This window comes from Zalophus californianus, chromosome 2 (genome assembly GCF_009762305.2).
Source record: "Zalophus californianus isolate mZalCal1 chromosome 2, mZalCal1.pri.v2, whole genome shotgun sequence".
Classification (NCBI taxonomy): Eukaryota; Metazoa; Chordata; class Mammalia; order Carnivora; family Otariidae; genus Zalophus; species Zalophus californianus.
The window spans coordinates 174,684,971-174,700,465 of NC_045596.1; the positions used below are offsets into that span (position 1 = coordinate 174,684,971).

Consider the following 15,495-nt stretch of genomic DNA (forward strand, 5'->3'; position numbering starts at 1 on the left):
GATCTCAGGGTCCTGGATCAAGCCCCACATCAGGCTCCCTGCATCCTCTCCCTCTGCCCCACCCAATTCGTGCTCTCTTGCTCTCTCTGTCAAATACAAGAAAGAAAAGAAAAGAAAAGAGAAGAAAGAAAAGAAAAGAAAAGAAAAGAAAAAAGAAGAAAGAAAGGAAAAAGAAAGAAGAAAATTATTTGGAGAAGATATGGAGAAATTGGAATCCTTGCAACATCACTGGCTGAATGTAAAACAGGGCCACCAATGTGGTTTGGCAGCTCCTCAACAAACTAAACAGAATTATCATATGATTCAGCAAGTCCACTCCTAGATATATACCCAAAAGAATTGTAAACAGGAACTCAAGCAGATATTTGTAATGTCCAGAGCAGCAAAATTCACAATAGCCAAAAGTAGAAAAAAACCCGTGTCCATCAACAAATGATTAGATAAAACATAGTATAATCACACAATGGGATATTATTCAGCCATAAAAAGGAATTAAGTTGATACATGGTACAACATGGATGAACCCTGAAAGCATTATGCTGAGTGAAATAAGCCAGATGCAAAAGCACAAACATTAGGGTGCCTGGGTGGCTCAGTTGGTTAAGCGACTGCCTTCAGCTCAGGTCATGATCCCGGAGTCGGGGGATCAAGTCCTGCATTGGAGCTTGGTGCTCAGCGGGGAGTCTGCTTCTCCCTCTGACCCTCCCCCTCCTCATGCTCTCTCTCGCAAATAAATAAATAAAATCTTAAAAAAAAAGCACAAATATTAAAAAAAATTAAAGATAAAAATAAAAAAATTTTAAGAGCCCAAATATTGTGATTCCAGAACGAGCAAATTCATAAAGAGAGATTATATTAGAGATTACCAGGAGCTAGGCAGAGGGGGCAATAGGGAATTACTGCTTAATTAACCAGTTAGTTAAAATTTGTTTGGGGTGAAAAACTTTTTAAAATAGTGGTGATGGGGGCACCTACCTGGGTGGCTCAGTGGGTTAAGCATCTGCCTTTGGCTCAGGTCATGATCCCAGCTGGGATCAACCCAAATTGGGCTCCCTGCTCAGCAGGGAGCCTGCTTCTCCCTCACCCTCTGCCCCTACCCCTGCCTGTGCTCTCTTGCTCTGTCAAATAAATAAATAAAATCTTAAAAAAAAAAAACAGTGGTGATGGCTGTGCAACATAGGGAGTGTAATTAATGTTACTGAACTGTACACTTAAAAATTGTTACATAGGCACATTTTGTTATATATATATTACCACTATTTTGTTTAAGAAGATCATTCAGATGATGGTGTTTCCCTGACAAAACTCTCCAAGAGCTTCCCATCTCCCTCAGAATGAAAACCCAAATTTTCAAAATAACCTACCAGGTTCTACACCATCTGCCCCCTGCTCTTTCATGTCCGATTTTATCTCCTACAATTCTTCTGTTACTATTTCATTCTGCTCTAACTTACTGGCCTCCTCAGCAGCTCTTGGGAACACACCAACAGGCTTCCGCAGGGCCTTTGCACTTTCTTTCCCCCAGATGGCCACAGAACTAGCTCGCCCATTTCCTTTAACTCTTTACTCAAAAATTACCTTTTCAGTGAGGCCTTCCCTGACAAGCTATTGTAAAATTGCAGCTCCCTACTCACACCCACAGTCATCATCCCTCTTTCTTTATTATTCTCCAAAGGATTTTCACCTTCTGACATACTGGGGGCATTTGACTTACTGTCTATCTCTCTCCAAAATGAAAGGTCCAAAAGCAGAAAGACTTGTGCCCCTTTTCTTCATTGTTGGTATCCCCAGAGCCTAGGGGAGTGCTCAATAAATATTTGTTGAATTAATAAAAGGAGACCACTATTCGATGACATCAAAATCTAAACTGCCCTATCCATCCCAATATCCCTAAAATTAACATACCAAATTATACAAAACCTTAAGTACCATGACTTACAGACTGCTAAATAAGCATCCTAAGGATTTCATACCATAGGGACTGGTATTTTCACATACTCAAATCTATACAGAAAACAACTCAGATTCAGCCACGAAAAAAAGAAAATTATGGATTTAAAGGATGTAAACTCAAGAAATAAAAATAAAAATAAATAAACTCAAGAAATCCAACTTCATCTGCTAAATTACACATAACAGGTTATTTCCCCGGACTTCGCTGTGTAAATATGGAGTGGCTCCCTTTCTGCAGCAGTAAAGGCTGGACCCGAAGGGCCCAGTCCTAAGGACCCACGACAGGCAACCGGTGGCACAAGCTGAGGGAGGGAAGCTCTGGCCAGGCCAGCGGCAGGTCCCTTTCCTGTATGCTCCGGAGGTGGAAAGGGGCAGAGGACACCCGTTTCTAACGCACCTCCCACACACTGCCCAGAGGCCTGTTTTGCCGGACTGAGCACCTCCAAAGTCGGAGAAGTCTCGAATGATTCCCCAGGGTCTGGAGCTAGCTGAAACAGGGGTGGAGTGGACACGTTACCCTGAGAAGAGTCAGTTCAACCGGCCTCCTCCTTCAGCCGGGTGACTTGTGAAGCGCCACAACAGCAGGGCCTGGAACCCAGGCATCCAGGCTAAAAAGCAATTCGACAGACTTTATTCCCGCGCTGCGGAGCGCACGCCGCAGCGTCACGGCGCCTCCAGCACACATCGGCTCCGGAAGGCGGATGCCCCGCCCCCGTCCCCGTCCTCCGCTCGAGGGGCGCTGCAGCCCTGCCACCAAGCCCAGCTGGCTACGCGGCGCGCATGCGCAAGGACTCTCGCTGCCGCTGAGTACTCCGGGAGGTGTAGTCTCTATGCCGGCGCCGGTGGGCCGCCAGAGTCCTGCATCCCGGCGGAACCTGGAGAAGTCTGAACACTCTCGCCACCCCCGTCCTCATTCCCGTCTTCGCACCTGTCCAGTCATCTCGCACTCACGCTCCGTCCCCGCGCTCTGGGCTTCGGTCTCGGCGCGCCCCCAGGAAGAGCGCGAGACCTTCTCTTCCCTTCAGCGGGCTGTACTGGAGGAGGCGGGGTCCACGGCCCGCCCCCTGCCGCCACCCCCTTCTCCCCTCCCGGCGGGTATCGGGCCGGTGCCCGAAGAGAGGCGGCGGCCCCCGCAGCGGCCGCAGGAGGGGCGGCGGCGGCGGGCGCCGCAGGCGATGCCCCTGCCCGGCTGCTCCGGCGGGGGACGGTGCGAGCGGCGGCGGGGGAGCTGGCGGGGGGCAGCAGCTGCGGCGGCTGCAGCAGAGGGGCCGAGAGCTGGCGGCGGCGGCGGTCGTGAAGGGCATCGGTAGCGGCGGTGATGGCAGTGTCGATGTGAGTGTTTGCTGGCTGGGGACCCCGGGGCTGCGGAGCCCGAGGCTGGCGGCCCGGCGGCGAGCGGGAGGCCCGGGCGGCGGAGGGATGCTATGTGCGCGGTGCAGAGCCGGGAGACGCCGCCTGTCGCCGCCGACGGTCGGGCAGAGGCGGGAGCCGGGCTCTGCGGCGGCGGGCTCCGTGCACCGCGGCCCGGAGTGGGGGTCCCGGGCGGAAGCGGGGGCAGCGCAGGCCGAGGGGCGTCTGCGATTGTTCTCAACACCCCTCCCCCACCCCACCCCGTGTGTCTGTTTGTCACTTGCAGCTGAAGATGGAAAGAGCCAGGCGAAGGGGAGGCGGCGGCGGCCGCGGCCGCGGAGGCAAGAATGTAGGGGGCTCTGGCCTAAGCAAGAGTAGACTCTATCCCCAGGCCCAGCACTCCCACTACCCCCACTACGCGGCTTCAGCCACCCCTAATCAGGCTGGGGGCGCAGCCGAAATCCAGGAGCTGGCCTCCAAACGAGTGGACATCCAGAAAAAGAGGTTTTACCTAGACGTAAAGCAAAGCTCCCGGGGCCGGTTCCTAAAGATAGCCGAAGTCTGGATAGGGAGAGGCCGGCAGGACAATATCAGAAAGAGTAAACTGACTCTGTCCCTGTCTGTGGCAGCGGAGCTGAAGGACTGTCTAGGGGACTTCATCGAGCATTACGCCCACCTGGGCCTGAAAGGCCACCGGCAAGAGCATGGCCACGGCAAAGATCAAGCCTCCAGGAGGAGACAGAAGCACTCGGCACCCTCCCCACCTGTCTCTGTAGGGTCCGAAGAGCACCCTCATAGTGTCCTCAAAACAGACTACATAGAGAGGGACAATAGGAAATATTATCTAGACCTAAAGGAAAATCAACGGGGTCGCTTCCTAAGAATTAGACAAACCATGATGCGAGGGACGGGCATGATAGGTTATTTTGGTCACAGTTTGGGCCAAGAACAGACTATTGTGCTCCCCGCACAAGGAATGATTGAGTTTCGTGATGCCTTGGTTCAGCTCATTGAAGACTATGGCGAAGGGGACATAGAAGAACGAAGAGGTGAAGATGATGACCCACTTGAACTCCCAGAGGGGACTTCTTTCAGAGTGGACAATAAAAGGTTCTACTTTGATGTGGGCTCTAATAAATATGGAATTTTCCTGAAGGTAAGTGAGGTGAGGCCACCTTACCGTAATACTATTACTGTTCCATTCAAAGCTTGGACAAGGTTTGGGGAGAATTTTATCAAGTATGAAGAAGAGATGAGGAAAATTTGCAACAGCCATAAAGAAAAGAGAATGGATGGCAGAAGGGCCAGTGGTGAAGAACAAGAATGCCTCGACTAGAGTGAAATTGAACTCCATCAGGCAAAATTTAAAATCATAAATTGGCTAAAAGTACTGATCCATAATCATTTGAAGAAGTTTTTCCTCTTTTTTTGGCCCTTTGTTATTAGTAATACCTCCGATAGTTTATACTTCAAGGAGTCTGATTCTCATGTTATACATAGAACATTATAATTCTTATGGGAATTCCAGCCTTCCCAGAGCTAAATAGTGTAGTTGCTTCAACTGCTCCAGACTATTGAAGTATGCAAATCAGCACAAAATATGACATTCTGACCTTCTAAATACCATAACTAAGATTTACATTGCACTATGACATGATCCTGAGAACATATACGTATACTTAATATGGAAGTGTCAATTTCTATTTAACCAGTTCCCAGAGAAAGTATTCCATCCCTACTTCGTTAAAAGCTGCTAAGCTTACCTGTAGGGCAGTTACCACAGAAACAGAAATTGACCTCAAGTATAGTATTAATATATTTCTTTATACAAGAACATGTAGAAATATATTAGTTCATTGGATAACTGAATATCAAAAAGTACCATGAAAGAATCAAATCTTACAGCTCCGATAGTATTCTATAATTTCAAATTTTGTGGTAACCCTGCAGTTTATAGTTGCCATATCAAAGCCGTGGGAGAGTTTTAATTGGTTATTCTAATCCCATCTTTACCTCTCTTCACTATACCCTATATTTTTATTGACATTCCAAAGTTTGAGGAATTACTTTTATATCGCTGTTGAGTGGGAGGCTTCATCCTATGGCTTTGCTATGGAAATCTTGGCGGTTTAGCCTTTCATGCTAATTTGAAGGTTGTGAGAGTTTTTTTCCCAAAATATATCATGGACTCAAGGTGTTATATTTTATGCTTCTTCTTTAGCACTATTTCAGAGGGGTTGGTGCACCAGTTAACTGATACAAAAATACATCTGTAATAATACATTTTAGTAGCTCTTTTGCTACCCTTAAAACAGTGTCAACACTTCCAATATAAACCTGGCTTTTACAGGTATTTTAATTCCAGGAAAAAAAAATCAACTCTTTTTCTAAAAAGCACTTAGAATATAAATTTTCAGCCTGGGAAAATTATTTAAGGATTGGTTATAAACATATTTGAAAGGAAAATTCAGGCATTTTCCAAGGTGCTCTTTATGATACTTAAAAAGGTTTACTTTACACAAGACTCACCCATTTAAAGTAATTAAAAATTACTTTCCAGGAAGTGCCACAGCAATTTTTCAACACCTAAGCAATTTTTAAACAAGTGGATATAGTGTATATGTGTACCAACCCACCCTGTATTAACTGACTGGAATTTTATCTGTTGAGCTGCATTTTATTCTGATTGAAATTATTGTCTTTTATCTTGGCTTTATTCACCTCCCACACAATAAGTCCATATAATCATGTTTAAGAGCCAGACACTGATTTCAACCCCCAAATATAGCTCTCATTGATGAGAGCTGGCTGCATGGATTGAGATCAGAATGTAGCTCTCCTTTTATATGTTATAAGTAGTTCAAAATTATTTTAATAATTTTTTCCTTCAGCAGTTTGTCCCCAAATCCATTTAAGTAAGGTCACTAAGAGAACTTTGTGAGTCAAGAAAAGAGTATTACCAGCTTATCTTATTTAAAAACAAGCAATCAGTAACCCAGACATATATGCTGGTATTGGTTTTCAGATTGTATTTCATGTTTCCTCAAGTAGTGTGAAGGAATCTCATTAGTTCATTATAATTGTGGACCATCTGGATTACTATGGAACAACTGAAGGTTAGAAGATAATGTTAGTACTAGAGTTAATAGCACATGGTGGGTGTTGAGACTCTAAAAGTAGCAAGGATCTTTAAACAGTCCTAACTGTAAAATAACTATTGTAGACTTGATAAAAAGTAGTTTTTGGTATATGAAGGAGTGATGTGCACTTGAATTACTGTACTACTGATTGTTATTGCTGCCCATCATAGTGCCTATTAATAATTATCAACCTGTCAGATTTTGGCAAACTGGAGCGATGAATGTTCCAGTATTCGAGTGTTCCTATCACTGTTGCTATGACTATATACTCTCTCTTAAAACCTTCCCTCCTAAAATATTTATATCCATTAAATCTTTTTTGGTTTTTAGTCTGATAAGATTTGAGTGTTTATGTCTATATATATACATACATGTGTGTATATATACATATACACAATACTGTCAGACTTAAAGATAAATATCTTTAATTCATTGTATATAAATATTAATTTTGCATTAATTATTTAAGTCAAGAATTAGTTAGTAGCCAAATCTACATTGTATGTATACTTCAAAGTTATTACCATCTCAAAGCTATAGATTGATAGATGCATATATACTGGCAATTGAATATACATTAGAATCACTAAGCCTTCTACCAGTCCTTTTGTTTCACTTTTTTATATGTGTTCATTGAAAAATGAAATGATGTCATGATTTTTTGATACTTAAAATTCCCAATTATTCATTAGCCATAATCAAATAAGATCCAGTTCAAAACTCTGGTATTAGGACATGTATTGCCATGTATCTTATAAAATAAGCTACTATTTTTATCTGTGCAATATACATTTTATTTATTGTCATTTGTAACATAAATGAAGCTGCAAGTGTACATGGTATTCTTCAAAATAATAGGATCCCAGCCTTGAAGACATTAAAACTCTTAAGGCAACTGGATGTTAGAAGTAAAAAAATGAGCATTCAAGTTAGTAACCAAAATTACTAGTTCACTGTATAATTCTAAAACACTGATGATGTTTGCACATAATGACCCAAGTATAATGTGGTATAGACTCAAAACTGTAATAATATAAGCTAATAGTATGAAATTTGGAAACGGGTTCCTCCTAATAGTTGGCAGTGTGCTCCTAGCAATTGAAAGCAGCACTAGTCTGTTGCTTATATGCAAAAGATGCAATGTATTATAAAAGGATTAAAAGTTCTGCCACATTTTATAATTTTCCTTGTTAAAGCCCCAAACTGCCATGTCCCTTAAACTTGAGTCAAACACAAGCTTATTTGCACTAAAGAGCATGGCCAAAAAAGAAATGACAGGGTGGAAAAGCTAGTTGGAACCTCTTGAAATAATTGGTTCTAATGGGAGAATTTCACATTTGTCTATTAGAAAGCTATATGGTCCAGGCAGACAATCTGTCAGTTCACTAATTTAATAATGCACTTTACCTTTTGTATATAGAAGATGTACATTTATGCCACTCGACAGGTGGGATGTGTTTCAATAACTATGTAGTTAGAATCTGTAGGGTGATCTCTTGCATGCAGATGTTTGTGTTGGAACTGCTATAATAACAAGTTTCCATTAAATCGGTGTAATGGAGGAGGGTAGAAGATGCTTTTGAAACAAATCCCAATATATTTAACAAACACTTTTCAAGTAGAGTTCATATTTGTATTCTTAAGACCTAAAATCAATAAAAAAAAAAAAAACCATTTCTAGCCCAGATTAGTATTAGAGTTGAGACTCTATGTAGTTGAGACTCCCCGTAATACCCATAATACCCTGAAAGTTAATTTTGGGAATTTGTGCAGATAAAAAAATTTTAATAATTCTGTTTCATTGTTGATGTGTGTTAAAGTGACTAATGAAAAGACAGTACATGATACTGTATTAGAATTAAAAGTATGGTTGGCTGATAGGGCCTCATTAAGAAAACACCCAGACTAAAGAAATAAAGTTTCAAATTAGGAAAATGCAAAGAGCCTAAGAACCACTGCTAAAATAAACATAGTATTATTTCAAAATTTGCAGAACTAACTTTCACCAACCAAAAAGGGTATTGGGAGATTTAGTGTATCCTTTCATCCTAAAAACTTCCTGAGATGTACATTTGAAAACTAGATAATTGTTGCTTAATAATAGGTTGTATGTACTTTACTAAGAAACACTGTGTACTAATAATTCATTGAGAATATGCTATATTTACTGCATTCATTTTATATATATGGATAAGAATACATTATATATAGTCATTCTATCTTAATATATTCATGTATTTATATTGTAATTTTGCAAATATTTTCAGTAAAATAAACATTTATCTGAGCTGCACAATTTGGAGAGGATGAAATTGGAATACACCCTCAGACACTCATTTTTAATAAGCAGCTACCATTGAAAGTTGATGTATGTACTATCACTCCTTTAGATTTTGTTTTATGGTTTATTTTAATATTTAAGAGATTAGGACTTAATTTGAACTTCTAAGTGGTGTTCTGAAAATAATTTTTATAAGTGTGAGATTTTTTTCCCCTGCTTATTTCAAAATGTCTTTCATTGGAACTATTTATAAAATCCTATTCCAAGCTTTATGTAAGGGCTTGGCTTAGTCACCACATAGTTAGAAGTCTGTCATTACCAAAACACCAAACATCTTTGGCAGGATAAAATCTAAAGTAAACCACAGAGAGAAGTTAAAATTGATTCTATGCCAACAGAATAATACAGGTATAATATTTATCACTGCCAAGTAAGATTCTTAAAGTCCTTCTGAAGTTTCCTTAAAGATTTCTTGAATTTCATAGAGAAATGGTGGCTAATGGCTAACCCATTGGAGGAAGAGAGTAAAGATGTTAGCATGCTCGTGAGACAACCCATACTCCACAGTACTCTAGCAATGAGGTACAGGGAAAATGTGTTTTTCCCAAGTTAAGGTCATGTGAAATTTGAGTTTTTGGATCACAGTTACTGTCAGAAAGTAAATATAACAAAATTTATGTAGGTGGATCTTGGAAAAACAATATATGCGTTAGTATATTTTCTTGTATAATGTAAAAAAATTAGTCTTTTTTTCTTAATTTGACATGATTGTTAAAATTAAATTTATTTTAGTAGTGGGTTTTTAATCAATATTTTTGAATAGGGAAAACATATATATGGTACAAAATTTAAATGCTACAGTTAGTGAAAAGTAACAACCAGTGTTACCAATTTCTTGTGTATCCTTCTAGAGTTACTCTGAATATACAAGCATATGTGTATATAAATATATTCTTTTTGCACATACAAATGAAAATATATACACTGTCCTGTACCTAGTAGTATCAATTTTGGATGTCATTTTAAATTAATTTTTTCCCTTTTATTCAGATACCATACTTGATCTAGTTAACATAGCACTTAATTTGAACTATATTATTACACCACGGGAACCTCAAGGAAATTTTAAATGAATCCCATTGATATTTACTTAAAATGCAAATATATGTATATATTAATTTAAAATGTATAAATGTTTATTTTCCCTTCCTAACCTAACCACCTTGCCCTTCCTGTCTTCCCATCTTCCTTCCCGCAAAAGAATATTGGTCTTTTTCCTGAAGTAATATGGTTCAGGACTGGCAAGATACTAAGCTATTTTACCAAGTGTTATTTTAGCTTAACTATATTCTCCAATGAAAAACACCCATATTTAAAAGCTTTAACAAATTATCACTTTCAGTCAAGTTTTTACTAATTCTGCTATTATCTTACTTTTATCCAAAGACTTTGCCATTATGAGAGCAAATGAGTACTAGAACTATAGTGAAAGGTTATGCTATGACTGTTGAAATCTTTTGATTTGTTAACATGAGCTTTATCTTTATGATGATAAGGTTATTAATGAATAATGCCTTTAGCAACTTATAGTCAAACCCATCACTACACAAAAGGGGTAACACTAGTCCTGATTGTTTAAAGCATTCATTCCCCCACAGAAGGACTCAGAGTCTGTCAGATGTCCTTGGGACCAGAAGGGGTACTACGATGATTTGGAGAGAGATGAAAACTTTGGGGCTATGAGGTTTCAACTACAACTAAACCATCCCCATTCTCTGCTAGAAGAGTGTAAAACAGTAAGTTGTTTTTTAAAATGAAGTGAGTATAATGCTTTAATAGTTTTTCAAAACCTCCCCCGTCCAAAAAAATCATTATTCTCTTTTCATTCACATCAAGCATGTATTTTAAAGTCACCTTTCTAATAACCACCAAGAAAAAATTATCTGACAAATTGAAAGTTCCATATTGGAACCCTGAAGGATACTATCTAGTTATAAATCAAATCAACCAGAGTAAAAGATCCAGTACTGTTAGAAATACCTTAAAATATATGAGGATTGGGGGGGATTTTTTTTAATGGATTTGTATCTGTAAATTTTATGAAAATGTTAAAAGGTTTGAAAAATTCAAGCATTGGTTTAAACTTTAGAATATTATCTCCATAATTGGTGGCATGATTTTCTGTTTGTAAAATGAGAGAGTTGTTAGAAGACAGAATCCTCTTAAACATATATATTTAAAGCATAAAAGTTTGTTTCTTTTAATGATCAATAACTCATCATCCTTTGCAGAATCTATAACAATGGTTAAAATCTCCAGGTATTTGCTTGTTCAAGCTTAAAATGGTTTATATGTTTTGCTTCTTATTTAAAGAAAGGGGTCAAAAGGAAGGTAAATTCTCCTGCAGGAATGAGTTTTGCTTAAATTTAGGCTAAAAAAAATTAGGAATTTCCCATCCTTAATCAAGGAGTTGCCCATGTTAGTACTTTCTGGTAAATTATGTTTTCCAAACTATCTTCTTTCAAAAATCCTTTGTGAGAAATCGCTTATTCTTATTGAGGCCAGTGACATCTCCCAGTGAATAAAAACTTGACTCATAATGAAATTAGTGCTGGTACAGTGAAGTTAGTTAGTGATGTGAATATAAAGAAAATACTCATTTAAATGAAATATAAAGTTTCTTCTTTTCTGTTGATTTATTTCTAAGACTGAATAGGAGTTGCTTATCCTCTCAGTTTTCCCCCTTGTATACTTAGTTTCTATGTTATTCTATTCAAAATTTTCAGGAAATAATAGGGGTAAAGAAAAGGGAAAGTAATCCCTAAGAAAAATGTTCATAGTAGTTAAAAGTTAGAGTTGCTCTAATTGTAAGATTGGGGGGAAAAATCCTCTTGTGGGTTTTTGTCTTTATCAAAATGATGGTATAAACCTGTTTGCTTTATTTGATCTGATTAAAGACAGACTTTCTTTTGAGATGCCTATATTCAGAAATATTTAGTATCTTATTTTTCTTAGAGAAAATGGTTCTGTAGTATAGTACATATTCTTCAGGATTTTATTTCTTGTGGATCTGATGAGGTTCTTGCCTAGAGGTAGCAAATGTATAAGTAGAAGAGAAGAGAAAGGTCGTGGCTTACTATTTTGTTTGCCTATAACAAAGGAAATCGGTATAACTGAAATGGGAGAAATAAGACATTCTCAAAACTAAATCCCTACTTATTTAACCTTCAAAAGATCATTTGAGAAAGAATAGTAAGACCTAATTCTGCCAGTGGATGGCCTCTCAGCAAACCATTTAACTTCAGTAGGATGACTTCCTTTTATGAAAAATGAACAAGGGGCTCCTAGGTTGCTCAATCTGTTAAGTATCAGCTCAGATCAGGTTAGGGTTGTGAGATCGAGCCCTATGTAGGGCTCCACACTCAGTTCAGAGTCGGCTTGAGATTCTCTCCCTTCCCCTCTCTCCCCCACCCCCTACCCCTCTCCCCAGTCCCGCTCACTCTCTCTAAAAATAAAATAAATAAAATCTTTAAAAAAATGAACAAGATCATGCTAGAAGCTAAGGTTCCCTCCCACTCTAAACTTCTAAAATTCTGTATTAATGGAGTGTGAAAGAAAAAGCAGAGAATACCAGAATTGGAAAGTGTAAGACAGTCTCTCTTTATAGTAAAAACAACTGTAATAATGCAGCAATCTGTGATGATACCCAAAGAACATGCAGAAGTGGCAGTTTTTTATCCCATGTATGTATCTCTTGAGCCACACAAAATGAAATTTTGTTCCTAGTCCTTTTTGAGATCAAATTGTTATACACTAACTACGTGACTATCCTATGCTTTAAATTTTATAGAAATATTTTTATTACCTATATGAGGTCTTATCCTTGGAAGCATCACTTGTTTCTACACATTCTGTGGTCACTTCTTATATTGTGCATGGCAAAAGAATTTTAAAAATAACATCATTTCCTGAAATGTCATCGTACCTGAAATAATCTTAAATTACATTGCTAAATAATACACTGCTACTATTACTACAGGGACCCCTGAGAATGAAGTACTACCCTTGACCTCTATTTCCTTGGTCTGTTGAACATAGTATGTTACAAGTAATGATGTTTAACAAAGGAAATCAGGAAGGGCACTGAACTGTGAACAGTAGGGTTCTACTTTAGAGGACATGTAACTACTAGGCTGTGCAAAGATAAAACATCATAATGAGTTTGTTTGTTTTGTTTTTAGCCTTGAGAAACTACCAAGGTTGATGATTGAAGGGGAAGAGAAGAACACACAAGGATTTTTGTCCCAGATGCATTTATTTAAGTGCCCCAATCCTCCAGTGGACAAGTGTGCTACTACCACTCTCAATAGAGCACAGGGAAAAGAGAGACCTCTCCCCCTAGACCTCTCTTTTTCGTGCCCGTTTGTTTATCAAAGACAGTGCTTCAGAGTAACCAAAGTGTATTTTGAAATGTGTATTTTATTAATTTCAAAAATATCTGTGCACATAAAATTCCATTGCAGACATACTCCATATACTAAAACAGCTTTTAGCCTGGTGGTGGTTCACAATAGCAGTCTGGTTGGTCAGTTCTCCACAAATTCTATCCAGTGAATTGGCCGTTGTAATGTTTTTCTCCTCCCTCTTCTTAAAAATAACAGATACATTTTAGGTTCTTGGTTGTTTCTTCTTCAGTGTTGCTTGAAGTCTAAGTGGGATATGAGAGAATAGTTTAGTTGGGCCGTTACTTGCCCTTGTCATTTTGTAGAAATTGTCCTTAGCTTCTCATTTCAAACATTCTCAGCAACTTTACCAAAAGAACACACGTAAGTGCCAAAACTACCCAGCAAATAAAACAGCAGAACCATAAGATAATAATTTAGAAGTAAGGATAAGGATGTATACAAGACACCTAGATACAAAAAAAAAAAAAACCCTTATCATTTGCTAATTTGCTTCAGAAGCTGCTGTATTTTATTTCTCGGTTTTTCAGACGAGCAGTGTGATTTATACCAATGATTGAGAGTCTAGAATCTCAATTGGATAAAATAGTTTGAAAGTTCAGTTGAATTTATTATGGAATTTTATCTTTTGCTCTTCTCCAGAAAGGGTAAACCATGCCATAGTCATATAGAAAAATTGAGTTCTAAAATTCCATCACTCATAATTTTCTTCCCTTCTTTTTCCCCCTCTCATGCCCTGTACCCTGTTAGAAGCGGGTTAGAACACTAATTTCTCCCACTACCCTCATGGCCCCACTCCATCCTATTTATTTGTTTAGGTGACAATTGAAACACAATAGAGAAAGGCTAAAGGAATCGCCTATGAACTAGATCTATAGATGAAGAAAGACGGGCTACTACGTCACTCAATCTCAACACTCCTACCACATTTCTATACAGCAGTTTAGGAATGTGGTAGAATAGAAATATTTCACTTGCGAAGATAGGGGCTGAAAGTTCAGTTAATCCAACTTTTCAGTACACAATGGATCTTCAGGAAATAATTTGACTAGCATAATTGACAGGTAATTTCAGAAATGAGTTTAGCCTCTAGGAAAATTGCACCATGACCGTTTTTAAAGAGAAGGTGGTAACAAAGGAAGAGTCGATCAAGATTTATTATTACTAACCACTATTACTTACTGAAACCTATCATATATTAGGCATTGCTGAACCCCTTGTAACTCGTCTAATCCTTATAGCAACCCTATTACCAACCCATTTTAATATGATTTTCCAGAGATTTCCAAAACTGGTTGAGTATTTCAGAACTAATATATTTGAACCCAAATTGACACCAAGCCAAAGATTGTCCTCATTCAATTAGGCCAAACTATCTTGAGGACGTACTCCAAAATGTAAGCCTCTGACTAATAAAGCACAATCTACCTTCGAACACCACTGGTAAATCTGCCTCAGATTACTAGGAGTTATTTTATCCAAAACTAATCCCTGTGTATGGGGCAGGTGCCACCAGGAGACACTCCTTATGTAAGGGTTCATCTAGTTCGTTGAAATTCAGTACTAATAAATACAACTTATTTGATCTTTAGTATAGTCTACAGATTGAACCTCTCATCTCAACCAACTATTTTATTTTTTTTTTTTTTTAAAGATTTTATTTATTTATTCATGAGAGACAGACAGAGAGAGAGAGAGAGAGAGGCAGAGGGAGAAGCAGGCTCCCAAGGAGCAGGGAGCCCGATGCGGGACTCGATCCCAGGACCCTGGGATCATGACCTGAGCCGAAGGCAGACGCTTAACCATCTGAGCCACCCAGGCGCCCTCAACCAACTATTTTAAACAAATGTCAGTAATTTTGAAAAGAGATCAGATGATGAGAATATAGATGGATCATCCCAATTTAACCCTTAAGGGGAGAGAGGAGACAAATTACTATTTACCATGGATCTACAATTTCATTTTCATGAACCAGAATCAACTGGTCATGTTGAATTGATTTGGAAATAAGTCTTGTCAATATTAGTGAAAAGTTTATTGTTTCTTGTAACTCTTTTTACCCTCTTACTCTTCCTATATCACTCCACTTATTTTCATATTTCATTACCAAGTTTCCTCCTCTTTTCCTTATCCCCAGCAGAATAAACTGAGATGACTACCCTATTTACAGATAAACATTTTTCTCCGTGACTCCAGGCCAGTGGTTTTCAAATTTTGGTGTGATTAAGAATGACCCAGAGGGTTTGTTAACACACAGATTGCTGGCCCCACCTCCTGAGTTTATGGTCTGTAGGTCTGGGGTGGTGAG

The 15,495-nt window shown here is 38.9% G+C and overlaps 2 protein-coding genes across 15 annotated transcripts in view; one reads left to right on the forward strand and one right to left on the reverse strand.

The window, feature by feature from the left end:
• WRN (WRN RecQ like helicase) overlaps nt 1-2,968 on the reverse strand; it is a 147,912-nt gene extending 144,944 nt beyond the window's left edge. For 3 of the 6 annotated variants that reach the window (XM_027598934.2, XM_027598933.2, XM_027598932.2), the window contains exon 1: nt 2,882-2,968. In XM_027598934.2, coding sequence (XP_027454735.1) covers nt 2,882-2,893 — 12 coding nt within the window. In that variant the 5' untranslated portion in view covers nt 2,894-2,968. Of the gene's footprint in view, nt 1-2,350; nt 2,388-2,470; nt 2,839-2,881 lie in introns of those variants that run through there. The other 3 variants (XM_027598935.2, XM_027598938.2, XM_027598937.2) reach the window with 3 other exon arrangements.
• A 193-nt stretch (nt 2,969-3,161) lies between these two features.
• PURG (purine rich element binding protein G) overlaps nt 3,162-15,495 on the forward strand; it is a 37,925-nt gene continuing 25,591 nt past the window's right edge. For 2 of the 9 annotated variants that reach the window (XM_027598234.2, XM_027598231.2), the window contains exons 1-3: nt 3,162-3,285; nt 3,590-4,459; nt 10,383-10,520. In XM_027598234.2, coding sequence (XP_027454035.2) covers nt 3,596-4,459; nt 10,383-10,520 — 1,002 coding nt within the window. In that variant the 5' untranslated portion in view covers nt 3,162-3,285; nt 3,590-3,595. Of the gene's footprint in view, nt 3,286-3,589; nt 10,346-10,365; nt 11,870-12,965; nt 14,805-15,495 lie in introns of those variants that run through there. The other 7 variants (XM_035726075.1, XM_027598237.1, XR_003520668.2 and 4 more) reach the window with 6 other exon arrangements.